Genomic DNA, 17,633 nt, shown 5'->3' with positions numbered 1-17,633 from the left:
ATATTTTTGTTGAGAGTTATGAAATATCTCCTTAAATGTCTGCCACTGCTCATCAACCGTCCCATACTTTAATCTATTTTCCCAGTCCACTTTAGCCAATCCTGTCTTCATACCTTTGTAATCGCCTTTATTTAAACTGTGCACCTGATACACCCTTTCCTGTCGTTAGAGAAATAGAAGAATCCTTGGAGACAATGTGGACCAGTAGTGAAATAATGTTTTGATATTTTAAGTCAACGGATCCATGAAATATATCAGGGAATTCTTAAGGAAATCAAGGAAGAAAAGGGGAAGCTTTAGTTAAAATGTTTCAAAGCTTCCGAAGTACAAGGGTGGTACAGCAGATTGAAAACTAGCTCATGATACTCCAGCTAGAAAAATACTAATAATGTTTGATATCTAAAATAAAACACAAGATTATTAAACAAGAATATTTCACATAAAAAATCATAATTTGCTATCAATCTGGGTTTATGTAAACTCTCCAGGCATTTAACAGATTTGGTAAGTAACAATATTGCGGTGGATGTTACTTGCACAAAAAAGAGCAGTATGCGCTTAAACAAAAAGGAAGTGCAGGTTCCCAGCAAGTGTTTTAGTGGCTTTGCACCCATAAATTATAGACGATATTATTTGGTATATGAAAGATACATTAAAAGTAAGTGCCATGTGCGCTGTTACTGAACTGGCTTTGGTTCAGTTCCTGACACAATACACAGGGTTGCCCAAATGACATAGAATCCTCTTCATGACCTTAGCACCAGATGCATAATTTCTTCCAATTACGATTGTGAACAAGTGGTGCTGAAAGTTTCAATGTGGTCATACTTTATTTCAGTCCTACTAAAGCCAAACCATTTGCTTAAAGCTGGATGGACTGGAGTACACTCATCATCTCTCCAACACAGACACTGTGGGTGGAAGGCTAGGTCTGAAAACAATGGTCTCGGAGGCCACTTGTACAATGAGGATTACCATCAACCTGATCTTGTACATCTTTTAAGGGCTAATCAAATGAGAGGAAATGATGGCATCAGTTAAAGCCCCTCCTCAACGAACTGACGAGGTCTGAATTTTGCTTGTTCTCTTCCCTTCCTTGGTTCCCACCTCCACTCCTCCTCTGTCATTTTCTAAAATATTGTACTAGTTATGCGGTTAACTCCAGTTGGTACTCTGCCATCTACTTCTGGAAGTAGGAAGTGGCTGGATTCTGAAAGCAACCCTTAGTCAAGTCTCGTTATGTTTCAGTTTTCCCGAGGGAGAGCTGAATTCTTTCAACCAAACTTCTTCCCATATGAGCACACAGCCACAAAAGGATCGTCGATAAAGCCTCCTTGATACAGTTCAGCATCCCTACTGGCACCTGGGAATCTCTGTCCCAAACCACCCAAAGTGGAGGAAGAACATCCGGGAGAGTGCTGAGCACCTCGAGTCTCATCGCCCAGCAGAAAACAAGTGCAGACAGCGGAAGGAGCATGCGGCAAACCAGACTCCCCACCCACCCTTTTCTTCAACGACTGTGTGAAGCACTGTAATTCCTGTATTGGACTGTACAGCCACCTGAGAACTCACTTTTAGAGTGCAAGCAAGTCTTCCTCAATTTTGAGGGATTGCCTATGATGATGATGACAAAAGCATCTATCTGTGATAAAATGTTGGCTGATGGGAGTAAGAAAGACAGAGAGAACCTTCTGGAGCCCTTTGAGTAAAACATTATTTTAGGCTCGCTACTGGAAAGCTCTTAAGTATTGATTATTCACCTTGATAAATTTTAAGAGAGGAGTGTTAAACCTGGAGCAAGATTATCTGGATTGAATGTTAACTGTTAATGGGGACTATTGAGAAATGGCTGGATCATACACTGATGGGTCCTCTGACTGTGCTACTCAGTTGCCAAATTAGATATAACCCACAGTATCCTGATACTGAAGATGATTTACTACTATTAAATTATTGGTTGAAGAATCTTGGTGGTGATGGCAGGGGAAAAAAGTCCACTTGACTAACAGCAAATTCCATTGAAAAATGCAGAACTTTTAAAATAAAAATTCCCTTTGGGGATGTGAAAGCCTTTTCCATACAGAAGATCAAGTTGAAAATGAAAAACATAATCCGCAAAAGGATAGTTGCACAAAAGCCCAAGACTTCAGACTCCATTTGAGGAACAGAAACCTCTGAATTGCAAAGAATAAATGTGCATGGTATGATTTGTGAGTCACTTTATTCTGTTGGGACTGTTATCTACTCACAATGGGCCGAAATTGCCCCTTCCTTTAGGCCCGTTACCTCCGGCGGCCACGCAGCGGAGTGGAATGGCTGCCAATTTTTCGTGGAATGGCCACCATTTTGAAAATTCCGCTCCTGCAGTATCCCGTCGGTGACCCGCTCCCCTGACTTCCACCCCGCTGCTGCCAATCCATCCTAAATGCATCATCAGAACGCGCACCACCGATGTTCTCCCCCGAACGTGAAATTCCACACTGAAAATCTTGCTCCCTCCACTCGGTGCCACCGACAGCTTTTTCTTTCGGTGCTTGTAAAATGGCGGTGCGGCAGCCATTTAAGGGGAGGACCTAGTGCCCCGGACGCCATCTTATTTTTTTTTTGTCGACCGACTGCCATGTCGGGCCAATAATTATGCCCCCGGGTTCGGCCGGGCCACCAACAGGCAGCCTGGCACCCTGTCTTGGGTGCCAGGTCGCTGACCTGGCCAAAACCCTCCCTGGTGGCCAGTAAACCTAACTTAAAGAATCGCAGAGCTCGCAGCGGCCTTCCCCTTTAAGTGAAGGGGAGATACATGGTGATGCGCCAGCGTGATGACATCATCACAGCGGCAGACACTCTGGAAGCCCCCCACTTCTGCCCTGCTACTTACCGAACTTCCGCTCACCGCCGCACATCCGCCCCCATTATGACTGACTTCCAGGTTGCTTGAAAAAAGAGAGCCAAAAAACGGAATTTCGCGCAGGAGGCCACCATATCTACCGCTGCGGTAAAAATAGGTCGATACACGGAAGGTGCGCCGCGTTTTCAGAAGTGGGCAATTTCAGCCCCATAGAATCAAAGCACAGGAGGAGGAGATTTGGCCCATTGAGTCTACACCGGCTCTTTCGAAGAGCAATCTAGTTAATCCCACTCTCCTGCTCTATCCCCATATCACTGCAATTTTTGCTTGTTCAAGTATTTATCCAACTCCCTTTTGAAGGCTCCTATTGAATCTGTATCCACCACTACAACATCTACCACCAAGAAGAATAAGAGCAGCATTGTTGTGGGAACATTTTCGTCTCCAAGTCTTCCTCCATGTCATACACCATTCTGAGTTGGACATACATTTCCATTCCTTCATCAGAATCCTGGAATTCCCTACTAACACCATTGTGCGAACACCAGTACTGCAAGGTCTGCAGCTGTTCAAGAAGGACCACTAACACCTCCTCAGAGCAATTAGGAATAGTCAATAAACATGGACGTGCCCATGTCATGCACAAGAGTTCCCACTCCTGATCCATAAATGCATTTAAGGGGAAGCTAGATAATTACATGAGGGAGAAAGGAATCGAAGGACATGTTGATAGGGCGGGATGAAGTAAGATGGGAGGAGGCTCGTTTGGAGCATTCGCAAATGTTGGGCCAAATGGGCTGTTTCTGTGCTGTAAATACTACGTAATGTAATACTATGTAATGAGATGGTACATTAAGTGGCAAGCACCTTAGCCAACTAATTAAAACATGGGAAGGTCCAAAGGCAGACTGTATAAATATTAAAGCAAATTTCAAATTTTAGCGTATCCACAAAACTGCCAAGGTAATAAATAAACTGAAAGAAAGCAAATATGAAAGCCAACGTGAAAGCTTTTATAATTGCTTCATACAATTAATTACTTTTGGAGTGCAGTGACTGTTGTTATGCAATGAAAAGGCTTGAAAGAGGGCCAACCACCTTTAGTTGTGGTACAGACACCTCCGTGGCCAAAAACACTTACTGTCATGAGACAAAGACTAAAGAAGCAGCCAAATGTGGTGGTTAGAAACTGTTCAGCAAGCTTCATGCAATAAGAGTAAAGATATAAAAACATATCGAAAGGAACAATATCTGCAATTTTCCCTTGTTGAACTAAGCTAAAGCACTGATATGAGGTTAAGAAATGAACTGTGGGAGAGTAAATGTTCTCCCTTGTGCAAAAAATTATGGATAAATATATATTTCCCATTCCCACATGTTCGGAATTTTGTAAGCTGGTAATTTAAACTGCCCTAGGTACTGGCTATTTGATTCGTTTACCCATAGTGTCAGCTGATGTAACTGAAACTTAAGTTATTCAATCACTCCTTCTCCTACTGTACTTGAAGGAACACAAGACTGCCTTTTGAGTGCTCCCAGAGGGAATGTGACATACATTTTGACCTGACACTCCTCTGTAACACTATCCACACAGTACAACTACAGTCCTGTTGTGACTTGCCTGCTTGTATCAATGAACATCTGTTTACCACTTCAAAATGTCCAGCTCTGTCTGAGCTTTTATACGTGAAAACAAGTCAATTTTTGGATTTGCTGTTGACAGATACCTCTACTGAATTTTTGGCACAAATAAAGTGTCTATCAGGCTTCCAAACCACTGCAACATAGCTGAACATGGTTCATGATAAAATTCAATTTTTGTTAAAAGTACCAATTCAAGCCATAACTAATAAATTTATACACTGACAATTCTCACAGCAAATCATACATGCCAAATTATATTTGTTTTCTTTCCCAATCATACTTTAATGTTGTATTTTTTTTTATTTATAACACAATGTTTTAAAAAATTATTTATAAACGCTAATACTACAGTACATTTTATTTCTTTACACTATCTCAGTTTTCCCAGACTTGACATTCCTGTTTTATTATGTGTGCACTCTGCTTTCCAAGGGCATAAACATGTCCAAAAATAATGTAAATAGCACAACTTTGCCAAATTAGAGAACCTTCGATGTAACCAGTCCTCAGCAGAGGACTGTAATTCAGTGAAATAACCTTCTTCAAACACTGACTGGGTGGGGGGTGGTTTATGAACCTCCCAATATGTATAGATTTACTGAAATGAGGTAACAGTGTACTTTGGACACTAAATAAGGAATTGCAACATTCAAACATTTTACCAATCATTAAAAGATTCAAATTTAATGCAAGTTAATTTTTTCCTTTTGGAAACATGAATTCAACACTGCAATTATATAGGTTTTACTGGTTAATTGCTGATTTTTTCAATTTTAGTTCAAAGAAATTTTGGATTTTTAAACCAAAAAAATGGAGTTTATAAAAAAAAGCAGCTGTTGGCTTTCTTGGCAATTATCAAAGATACTTCAGCTAATTTTATAATAACATAAGATTTGTAGCTCAAGCAAATAAAATGAAGAAATCATGTTTATGATTAGAATTGGTGGTAATCAGACTCGAGATCCCATACTTAACTTCAATGTATACATAATTTCAAAAGAAATAATTTCATAACTCAAAATGGGAAAAGCTTTTGAATGCAAACAGATCACTGAAGTGTGTTAATTTAATTATTTATAAAAAACACTGAATTATGCTAACATTTAACTTTCAACTGCTTATAACATACACAAAGTTACACATGATACTTTCTTAAGCTGCAATAGAGGGTGGTATTAACTATTAATACTTTAATCCTTTTTGTCAAAGTATTTCAAAAGTAGTTGATCAGGCTCAAGAAACTTCATATATGTCCACTAGATGGGAAGGATTCAATTTTCTTCTGTAGATAAAATATCATGTTTTCCACTTAATCAAACATTTAGGGGCCGAAATTGTCCCTCGCTGGGTTTGGGGCATAATTTGAATGAAGTGAAAACTTAGTGCCAGCCGAGAGGAAGTTTGTAAATTTGGCACTTTGTTTCCTAAATCGGAGAGCTGTGTCGTTGGAGCGCTAAATGGCCTCCACATGGCGCTGGGGGGGCACTGGTGGAAATGTGCAGCCAATTTCAGGTGAGCTTCATTCACCCATAACTAGTCACCTGGTCATTGGGCTTCTTAAAGTAGATTTACAGGTTTGTCCTGCTGATTCTCTTGCTCTTCACAATTGAGTAGCTGCTTAGTGAGGGCCGTCATGGAAGCTGGGAGAGGCAGCACAAGGGCCAGCCGTTTCTCAGAAGCTGAATTGGAGACACTGGTGGCGTTGGTGGAGGACAGGAGGAGCAGCCTTTTCCCTCCAGCTGGGAGGTCCGCTCCACAGCTTCTCAGAGCTATCTGGGCAGAGGCGGCTGCCGAGATGTCGGGCACCTCCGTCCTTGACCGCGCACCCACACAGTGTCACAAGAAGTTCTGTGACCTCACTCCTCTGGTCAAAGTGAGTACATGTTCCCCCAACTCTCACCTATGAACCTGTGAGCCTCTGTCTGTCCCCACAACTCTTATAAGGCAGCCTCTGTGCAGACTCAGCAAGCCAGCATTTAACTCAGGATGTGCCTGTTCACAGTTATTGCCTCATTTGAAGCTTTGCTTCGAATCACAGCTGCTTAAGCTGCACATGCATTTATTCTACATACATAGTCAACAAGCTTCCTTACTTTTGCAGGCCAAGATGGCATATAACAGGAGGAGGGAAGCCTGAACTGCCCCAGCTCACAGACCTGGAGGAGCGAGTACTTTGCCTTGTGGGCCCGCAGGTGGTCATCCCCGTGGCAGTGGGGACCGGCAAGGCTGCTGGGGCCAACATTGCTAAGTGAAACCCTTTCTCTCATCCCACCTTCCATTTTAAGCAGAAGGCTTTATCATTTAGCCACTCCACATTCTGACCACCTTTCTTCCTGCATGCCTGCCTGTCCCCCTTCCCTCACCTTAACGTGACTCTTATGCCATTTGTGTTTTCAGACAATGCCCCGCTCGCGGCCCAGCCTGTGCCTGAGCCCCCCAACCCAGTCTGCAAGGAGAAGAAATGGGGGAGGAGGAAGACGTGGAGGAGGAGAACGATGCAAGTACCGCGCCAGTGCTTTTCACACTCACCAGCTCAGATACTGGGAATAAGCGGCCATTCAGTTGAGCTGAGGAAAGAGGTCTGCACTGGGTGATGCACGGGGGCCTAGCGGGCTGCAGCAGGGTCAAGGGATAAAGCTTGCTTGGGAGCCAGCTCCCCGGAGCACGAGTTGGCCCGCATGTTCCTGCTCCACAGGACTCAGGAGGACCTCGCTGGGGAGGCGTTTGAAGAAAGGGTGATATCCTTGCACTCCGACATGATGGGGCAATAAGCAAGGGTGCCAGAGATTCTGTCGCAAGTAGTGAACAGCGTGGAGGAGTCTGCCTTCCGCATTGTAGACAGCTCCATGCACACCATGGAGCCTATCATTGCTGGTGTGCGGACGATGGTGGACTCCCAGACAGAGCGTGCAGATTCAGACCTCATGAGGCGTCTCATTGGTGATGTGGCAGCTTCTACTGGGGAACAGGCAGAAGCAACACAACGTCTTGGTGCTGCAATAGAGTCAATGGTTGCGCGCATGGATGCTCAGACTGCTCTCATGCAGTCTCAGCTTGATGACACGCAACGTCTTGGTGATATAATGCAGACTTAGCTGCACGCCACATAAGCCCTGACTGCTGCCATCGTCGCTGGGTCCATCATGGTCCACGGTGCTCTGTCAGATCGGTGGGGATGCTGAGGTCCTGCCCCAGGGGAGTGGCACTGGATTAGTGGAGCAGGAACCTTCTGTCCTCTCTCAGGATGACAGCATTTCTAATCCCACCACTGCCACTCCGCCATTGCAGCTATCCACGGCTGTCACCCAGCCAGCTCAGACTGCTGCCGCCCAGCCTGAGGTGCTTCAGTCTTCAGTCGGGCCTTCCAGGCCCACAGCTGGTCGAGGGTGTCCTCGAAGGATATCTGTATTCTCTGGCCAGGAAACACAGCAGCCTTCCACCAGCCATGCTGCACTCACAGAGGACACACTGCGGCATAGTAGTAGAGTAGATTTACGTAAACAACAACTTGTATTTTCTCGCACCTTTAACGCAGTGAAACGTCCCAAGTTGCTTCACAGGAGTATTATGAGATAAAACAATTTGGCACCAGGCCGCATAAGTAGAAATTAGCGCAGGTGACCAAAAGCTTGGTCAAAGTGGTATGTTTTAAGGAGCGCCTTGAAGGAGGAAAGAGAGGTAGAGAGGCGGAGAGGTTTAGGGAGGGAGTTCTAGAGCTTGGGGCCTAGAATACAGAAGGCACGGCCACCAATGGCTATGCGATTATAATCAGGGATGCTCAAGAGGGCAGAATTAGAGGAGCACAGTAAAAGGGGATGTAAGGAGATGTACAAGGGTGAATGATGTATGTAATGTTAATGTTGCACTTTTTCCAATAAATGTTGATTTTCATCTTTATTGTTTTGTCTTCTCTATCATTTCCGTGTTGGGCATGTGGTATGGAAGGAAGGATTCATTGATGTGTTTGTGGGGAGGCACAAAGGAAGCGGTCAGTGGCGAAGACCTTATTGGAACCGAGATCTATGAGACTGTCTCGGATCTCCCTTGCAGGATCGGGACAGTGTCGACGCATCCTGCCTGCTGGCGGTGCCTCCTCCTGCAGCTCCTTCTCCTTCTCATCCTGCTGCTCCTCCTCCCCGAGGTACAACAGCTATGTCTTCGGGCAATGGCTGTGCCCTCATGATTGCCAGGTTGTGAAGCATGCAAAAGACGATGACGAATAGGGACACCCGGTCAGGCGAGTACTGCAGCACTCCTCCTGAGTAGTCAAGGCAGCGGAACCGTTGCTTCAGCACGCCGATGGTCTGTTCAATGATGCACCTGCTGGCGGCATGACTGTCATTGTAAGAGTGCTGGACAGGAGCGGTGGGGTTGCGGAGGGGAGTCATGAGCCATCATCATCATCATAGGCAGTCCCTCGAAATCAAGGAAGACTTGCTTCCACTCTAAAAATGTGTTCTCAGGTGACTGTACAGCCCAATACGGGAATTACAGTCTCTTGTCACAGGTGGGGCAGACAGTGATTGAAGGAAAGGGTGGGTGGGGAGTCTGGTTTGCCGCACGTTCCTTCCACTGTCTGCATTTGCTTTCTGCATGCTTTCGGCGATGAGACACGAGGTGCTCAACACCCTCCCAGATGCTCTTCCTCCACTTAGGACAGTCTTAGGCCAGGGATTCCCAGGTGCCAGTGGAGATGTTGCACTTTATCAAGGAGGCTTTGAGGGTGTTCTTGAAACGTTTCCTCTGCCCACCTGGGGCTTGCTTGCCGTGTAGGAGTTCCGAGTAAAGTGCTTGATTTGGGAGTCTTGTGTTTGGCACGCGCACGATGTGGCTTGCCCAACGGAGCTGGTTGAGTGTGGTCAATACTTCGATGCTGGGGTGTTGGCCTGATTGAGAACACTGACGTTGGTGCGTCTATCCTCCCAGTGGATTTGCAGAATTTTGTGGAGGCAGCGCTGGTGGTATTTCTCCAATGCTTTGAGGTGTCTACTGTATATGGTCCATGCCTCTGAGCCATATAGGAGGGCGGGTATCACTACAGCCCTGTAGACCATAAGCTTGGTGCCAGATTTGAGATCCTGGTCTTCAAACACTCTCTTCCTCAGACGACCGAAGGCTGTGCTGGCGCACTGGAGGCGGTGTTGAACCTCGTCATCGATGTCTGCCCTTGCTGATAGTAGGCTCCCGAGGTATGGAAAATGCTCCACGTTGTCCAAGGCCGCGCCTTGGATTTTGATGGCCGGGGGGGGAGGGGGCGGAGGCACTGCTGTGTGGAGGGGTCAGGTTGGTGGAGGACCTTTTTGTCTTACGGATGTTTAATGTAAGGCCTATGCTTTCGGACGCCTTGGTCATGAACCAGGTGCATAGCGAGTAGCCCCGGTCTCCGAGGAGCCAGCTATGAGCTGCATTAGGTGGCTGGAACAGAGCTGGCGCACCAGTCTGGCGAAGGATGAAGGCATTGTGGTTGCTGCCTGGATAGTCGGCATTAACGGCCATTATTGTGCTGCTGTGGTCGCACAGCAACTGCACATTGAGCGTGTGGTATCCTTTTCGGTTTCGAAAGATCTCAGGATTGCGATGCGGAACCCTCAAGGCAACATGTGTGTAGTCTATGGCAGCCTGCACCATGGGGAAGCCCGCTGTCCTGACAAAGCCAGTTGACTGCTGCAGCTGCTTGTCTGATTATGGAAAATGAGATAGATTCCATCTTCCTTCTGAAGCGAGCATCTGTGACCTCACGTATGGAGCAATGGGCGACAAACTGGGAGATGTTCGAGATGTCTGCTGTGGCTCCCTGGAAAGATCCAGTGGCATAGAAATTGAGGGCGATGGTGACCTTCACTGACACTGAGAGAGCCATTCTCACCCTTGTTTGAGGCTCAAGGTCTGGCTGTAGCGAACGTCTGTCCTAAATCGCAGCCTTCGGATAAACTGCTCCCTCAGAGAAGTGCACGTCGGAAAACTGCTGGTGAAAGCCCCTGGGTGCATACAGCCTTCTGTTGCCACATCTGTGTGTGCATCTTCCTCTGCCCACATGGACCCCTTCATGTTGCTCGTACTGTTCCTGTCCCTCACATCCTCCTGTTGGTGTGCCTCTGCCTGCTGCTCTTGTTCCCTTTGTCTCTCCCTGTCTCTTTGCCTCTGCCTGTGTCTGTCCCTCTCCCTGTCCCCAGGTGCATGAGCCTCTCCATGGTTTGCCCCAGAGCAGGTCTCTCTCCCAGTGGAAGCCTTTCTCTTTCCCTCTCTCGATGCCTCTGCCTCGCTAATTCACGGTACTATTGTCTTCTGCGAACCATCCTCCAATGGTGAAATCGCAGGAGGAGGTCCACTGCCAACACTGAGCCCATGATTGCCAAAGAATCTTGTTTTGTCCAAATGGACCCGACTAAACTAGGGGGAGCGATTGAAGGCAAAATAAACTGAGGGCCAGCAATCAATGATGGTGTGGCACATCGATAAAAACAAAATAGCTATAAGGTGGAAAATAATTTGGTCGACAAAATAAAATACCCTTTAAATATCGCTAGTGCTGCAGCCTCCTGACTTGAAATTGACAGCAAAAGCTGTAGTTGACATCGGCAAGTATTAGGTAGAGGGGTGCAGGGCAAGTTAACTTCCAGGGAGGTGATGAGCACGGTGATGACATCATCATCGTTGTGCGCAGAGGAGCGGTGTGAGCGACGCCGGTGCGGGGCGCTAAGTCGTTGCGCTGTCTGCGAGGAGGTGGGCAATTCCGCACGGTTCGCTGTGGCCACCCCGCCCGCGCGCTAACTCATTACCGATCCATTAGCGCCGGGCGGTGGCACTAACGAGCAACTAGCCTACATACCAGTGTATAGCATTGTAGGACTTGATGTCCTGCTGTCAGGAAATTTAAAGCATAATGACAGACCAGCATATGGGTACAAGACATTCCATTAATGCATAGCTCAGATGAGTAGCGGTATCTACTGGGTTTTCCTGCAATGTGGATTAGTACAGCAGCATTTTTTGTATTCTGGACTTAACATTCAGCCAGCTCTATGTTAATTATGACAATTAACACTATACTACGGATGTATAAACAGATAATGGTAATATATAATTGTAGATAATTTTAGTGTTTGCATCTTGCAATTAGAAATGAATAGATTATATTTTAAAAACATTTATATTCAGATCATTCAATGGTCTAAAAATACATTTCTCAATATGTCAATATCAGAAAGCAACTCTGTCATTCAAAACCCTAATTATGAGAGATGTCTTACCTTATGATGAAGGGCACAAAGGGTGCCAGGCTGAGAGCTGAGTACGTGCCATCCATAGGAGAAGGATATAATCGACCCAGAACAAGCAGCAACAAGAACAGGCTAGGATGGAGCTTCAGCACACCAGAATGGCTACATATATGCGGATGAGAGGGAAAGAATGAAAATCTTTAATGATTCTGAGTGGAATAAATGAACAGAAGCTCAACATTAGACGTATGCCCAAACTAAGTATCTTTCTGATAAAACATTCTGTTTTCTCTTATGAGCAAGTAGAAGTTTTGGACAATGAACAACTCTATCGCACATCCATCTAAAATAAAATTACATTTTGTGTTGCACCATAATTTTATTCGATCAAAACATTGATCTGCTGTTACCAACTGTACAACTGGTAGAACTGTACTGTCATGTTTTGAGATTTTTGACTTTTGATCTAGGAGGCATTTTGGTTAATTCATATTAAGATGTTGATATTAGGTTAAATTTAATTTACATGGGATGAAATCCAATGGAACACCCAGGTTATAGAAGTGTGAAAATGTTGAAATTTTGAGTAACCTAAATTGCAGGTGGCTGTACAAGGCCTTTTGGAGCTAGTTAAAGAAGAGCAGAGATGTTCTGGCCAACGTATATCCTTTAACCAACATCAAAATTGATTATCCGGTATTTCATCTCATTGCTATTTGTTGGACCTTGCTGCATGCAAATTAGCTGCTTTGTTAACCTACATTAACAGTGACGACAGTCCAAAAGTAATTTATTATCTGTGAAGTTCTTTGGAACAGCCCATGGTTGTGAAAGGCACTACATAATTGCTAACTTGGCTTCTCTGCAATATTTGACAAGGCCAACCAAAACATCCTCTTCCAATGTCTTGCCTCCATTTTCTAATTCAGTGGGACTGCCCTCACTTGGTGACACTCTTACTTATGCAACCATAGCTAGAGAACTTCCAGCAATTGCTTCCCTTCCTACCTCTGCATCTTTATCTCAAGTCCCCCAAGAGGTTGGGCCGGGTTTTCGCTGCAGAGGGTCAAATTGCAGCGAAAACCCGGCCCCCTATCTTTAATCATCTCTTTCTCCTCTACATGTTTCCCCTTGCCAACATCATCTGATCACACAGAGTCAGCTTCCATATGTACACTGATGACAGTCAGTTCCACCTCTCTACCATCTCTCTCAACCCTTCAATGTTCTCAGACTTCCTGTCCGACATCCACTTTTAGATGAGCCGCAATATCCTTCAGAGAAACATTGAAAAGATCGAAGCCATTGTCTTCAGCCCCTGCCACTAACTTCATGCACCACGTCTGTGTCCTCTCGATCACAAAGATTGCTGACTTCCATCTCTGAAACATCGGCTGCCTCAGCCCATTTGCTTCATACATGTCTTTGTCACCTACAGATTTGACTATACCAAAGCTATCATGGTCAGTTAACCATTCTCCACCCTCTAATATTCAGCTCATCCAAAACCTTGCTGTCCATATCCTATACCACACCAAATACAACTCACCCATCACCCCTGTTCTTGCTGCTCGACAATGTCTCCTGATCCCCAATGCCACTTCAAAATTGTTATCCACATATTTAAAGTCCCATCTCTGTAAATCCGTCTGTTCCACAACCAACTCCCCATCCATCCTCGCCACCGCCCCCCCCCCCGCCCTCTTCATTCCTCCAACTGTGGACAATTGTGCATTCCTCTCCCTTTGCCCACCATTAGCAGCTGTGCCTTCAGCGGTCCAAGCGAGCGTGACCGAAACACACCGAGAGGGGCATAGTGCTACAGCACGGTATGCGCCACCTGAAAGTGTCGCAGTCATCACCCGGTGCAGCGGGGCGCTACTGGTTACTGCCGCCGCTAAACTCCTGTGAAATTTAGCGGGAGTGGTTAGTGGCGCCGCGCCTACACAAAAGGTAGTTTGCATCCCATTAGCAGCCCCCCCCTGCCCCGGGGTGGGGGGTGTCATCAATTTAAAATTGTCCCGAAGTGAGTGAGGAGAAGGGTTAGGAAAAATTTCTTTACACAGAAGGCTGTGGTTGAGGCAGAGACCATTGCATCTTTTTACTGAAAAATTAGATAAATACACAGCAGCAGAAAAAGCTACAAGGTTATGAAGAGCAAGCAGGGCAGCGGGAGCAGTTTTGCAATGTTTGAGCAAACAGCCACCATAGACTCAATGGTCCACCTTCTGTGCTCGAAACATCCATGTCCTACGATAGGAAAAAAAAATGGATTTTGCAATGAAAAGCCTATTTTAGGTGCAAAAACAGTTCCAAGCCAGTTTTCCATGAATAGTAAACCTTGAACACACTTTAGTTTCTTACCTGTCCATTGTATTTGCCACTGTCTCCAGTTGTTTTAGGAGGAAGGAATGAAGTGTAGGAAAACGAGTAAAGAATTCTCTACCTGTCATCCTATATAGAAAAAAAAGTGATACAAGATGAAAACTTTTGTACTACATTTTTCAAAGTAATGCAGCATCCATTGGTTGTTATTACAGGCTACCAACCTCCTGAGGAGTAAAAAGCTTTTAAAGGCTAACATCTTTGATTTCAACAAAATGAACGCTAAAAATATGTTGCATTCATCATGTGGAATTTCTACCAAGTACTTTGTAAAAATTCAATACACAGCAAAAAATACACGTAGCCAACTGTTGGAAACGTTCCATCAAGCAAACAAAACAAACATATTGGGAGCATTTCATTTGACTTAGGTCTGACACAATTTACATATCGTCGGAAGATCTTATTTCGCAATCAATAATGAACTTAGGTCAAACCATCAACAGAGAATGAGCATTAGAAGAACATAGGGCCCAAAATTGGTGGCCTTACCGCCCATTGCCGCCAAGTTTTTCCGGCAGTCTCCCCTCGGTCACAGATTGCTCTTAGTCTGCTGACGGCGGTGGGGGGGGGGGGGGGGGCGGGGGTGGAGTGGAGTACTGCTGGGAATCGCCCGCTGGCGGCCAAGTCGCGTAAATAACCTTCCGCCCACCGAGCTGCCATATTGGTGCGGGCGGGAGTTGACGGCAGCAGGGGAAAAGACTGCTGTTTGGAGGCAGGTCTAACCCCGACGGTAAGTAAGAAGACCTGCAAAAAAAGGTTGGTGAACATTTTTTTATTTTATTTTTATCAGCATTTTACCTGTATGGGGTCCCCTGAAAGTGTTATGGTGTTTTTTTTATTGTGAATATTTTTATTTTTCAGTTTTCCCCACTTCCTGGGGCCGACTCAATCCTCGGCGGCACTTTGGCGAGGATCGCATTTGCCGCCGAGATTGAGAGCTCCCGCCCGCTGCTGCCCAGATTGACGGCATAAGCCGTTATTTGGTCACCGGGCAGTACTGCCATCTCTTTTAGAGGGATCTTCGTGGCAAAGTACCGCCCGGTCTCTCGGTGGCCCTTTGGGCGACACTTGGACGGGCCTTTGCTTCCACCAAGTTCGGGCCCATAGTCTTTTTAGGACATTCTGCTTTCACTTCCAACGCCAAAACATTCCCTCATTTCCACCATGAATAAAGCAGCTTGAGCTTGATTTTTATTTTAACCCATGAAGACAATAATCAAATTATAACCAATTTGCAAGGTTAAAGTCTTCAACACTTGAGAAGAATCATTTCCACAAATGCCACTCAATAGACCTGGGTATAGTTGGATGGGAACTTAGCACGTGGAAGGTAATATAATTCAAAGGTTGTAAACACATCCAAAAAAGATTACATAGGAATATACAGCACCGAAACAGGCCCAGTTAGTCCATGCCAGCATTTATGCTCCACTCGATCCTCCTCCCGTCTTTCCTCATCTAAATCTATCAGCATAATCCTCTATTTCCCTTCTCCCTCATATGCTTATCTAGCCTCCCTTTAAATGCATCTATGCTATTTGCTTCAATCACTCCCTGTGGTAGCGAATTCCACATTCTCACCACTCTCTGAGTAAAGAGGTTTCTTCTGAATTCCTTTTGGATTTTTTGGTGACTATCTTTGCTCTTCCCCACAATGCAAACACTCTCTCTATATCCACTCTGATTTTCATAATTTTAAAGACCTCTATTAGGTTACGCCTCTGTCTTCTCTTTTCAAGACCCAGCCTGTTCATCATTTCCTGATGGGTATACACTCGCATTTCTGGTATCATCCTTGCAAATCTTTTTTGCACCCTTTCCAGTGCCTCTATATCCTTTTTATAATATGGCGACCGGAATTGTACGCAGTACTCCAGTGTGGTCTAACCAAGATTTGATACAAGTTTAGCATAACTTCTCGACTTTCCAATTCAATCCCTCTAGAAATAAACCCTAGTGCTTGGTTTGCATTTTTATGGCCTTGTTAACCTATGTCGCTACTTTTAGTGATTTGTGTATTTGTACTCGTAGATCCCTTTGCTCTTCTACCCCATTTAGATTCTTATTTTTCAAGTAATAAGTGACCTCCCTATTCTTCCTCCCAAAATGTAATATCTCACAATAAGTGTTGAAATTCATTTGCCAATTATATGTCCATTCTACAAATTTATTAGTCTTCCTGTAATTTGTTCCAGTCTTCCTCAGTATTGACTATCCCCCCAATTTGATGTAATCCGCAAATTTAGAAATTGTGTTTTGATTCCAAAGTCTAAATCGGTACTATAAATTGTGACCAACAGTGGTCCCAGCATTGATCCTTGTGGAACACCACTTATTACCTTCTGCCACTCTGAATAGCTACCCTTTACCCTATCTCTCTGCTTTCTGTCTTGAAGCCAGTTAGTTATCTATTCTGCTACTTGTTCCCTGATTCTGCATTCTCTGACTTTATTTATTAGTCCATTATGTGGTACCTTATTGAAGGCCTTTTGAAAATCTAGATAAATTACAATAATTAAATACGCCAACCTAGTATCAATAAAAGTTGATCAACAGCTTCAAAAATAGCAGACAACCCAAGCCTCGATATTTAAAAAAAATAATTTGGCCAGCATTTATTGCCCATCCCCAATTGCCCTCAAGAAGGTGGTGGTGAGCCGTCTTCTTGAACCACTGCAGTCCATGTGGTGAAGGTACTCCTTTGTAGCAGTTTGGTACACAAAGTGGCTTGTTAGGCCTTTTAAGAGTCAACCACATTGTTGTGGGTCTGGAGTCACCAGACCAGATAAGGTTGGCAGATTTTCTTCCCTAAAAGACATTAGTGAACCAAATGGGTTTTTACAATAATCTGGTAATTTCATGGGGCTCAGTTTTCCCGGAGCCCATTTTTTTAGCGTACTTACCCGAGTTGCGCCACTTCAGTACGTCAAGAGATGCTCCAGAAAAAAATCTTCCTACTTTCACCGCTGTTTGGCCTCTTCTCTGCAGCCGCGCAACGTGGCCAGTCACCTCGGGGGGGGGGGGGGGGGGTGTGTGCCTGCGCTCTGCGCTGGAAAATGTGCCGGGACGTCTGCGCATGCGCGGTGGACGGCAATCGGCCATTTTTAAACAGCTACTTGTGTCTGCGTGCCTTCTGTGTTGTAATGTCCGTGATTCTAAGGCCCTATCTGATTCCGAAAATTGAAGTTCCGCGGCTTGAATGTGAAGCAGTCAGCCTGATCTCTCGGTGCTGAGCACGACACTGCTGCAGACATGCAAGGAAACCAGACTTCAAAAGCAACTAACAGTATTTTACTCTGAACATTCTTCATCGGAGTTTTTAAGAATATGGCCGTGCTGTATCGAAGAATGCCGATTCTGATCTTCTGGAGATACAAATTGGCGCTGTTGCTTTTAATTGTTATCACTCTGGTGCTGCATGTCCTGACAGCTCTGTTGCCTATACTGGAGCTGAGAGTGCAGGGCCAGTTCGCTCCCTTCCGCCCCAGCCCAGGCCGAGTGGCCTCCCGATGCGTTCTCCCGCCCCTAGCCCAGGC

General features: G+C 45.2%; 1 protein-coding gene across 1 annotated transcript in view; it reads right to left on the bottom strand.

Annotated features, from left to right (window-relative positions):
• Positions 1-17,633, bottom strand: part of thada (THADA armadillo repeat containing) — a 559,310-nt gene that overhangs the window by 329,517 nt on the left and 212,160 nt on the right. Inside the window, exons 26-27 of the mRNA XM_070889374.1 lie at positions 14,074-14,163; positions 11,740-11,871 (exon numbers count right to left, since the gene is read on the bottom strand). Of these exons, the coding sequence (XP_070745475.1) occupies positions 11,740-11,871; positions 14,074-14,163 (222 nt within the window). The remainder of the gene's footprint in view (positions 1-11,739; positions 11,872-14,073; positions 14,164-17,633) is intronic.

The sequence above is a fragment of the Pristiophorus japonicus genome, chromosome 9 (genome assembly GCF_044704955.1).
Source record: "Pristiophorus japonicus isolate sPriJap1 chromosome 9, sPriJap1.hap1, whole genome shotgun sequence".
In the NCBI taxonomy this organism is placed as follows: domain Eukaryota; kingdom Metazoa; phylum Chordata; class Chondrichthyes; family Pristiophoridae; genus Pristiophorus; species Pristiophorus japonicus.
This window is presented reverse-complemented; position numbering and strand designations above follow the sequence as displayed.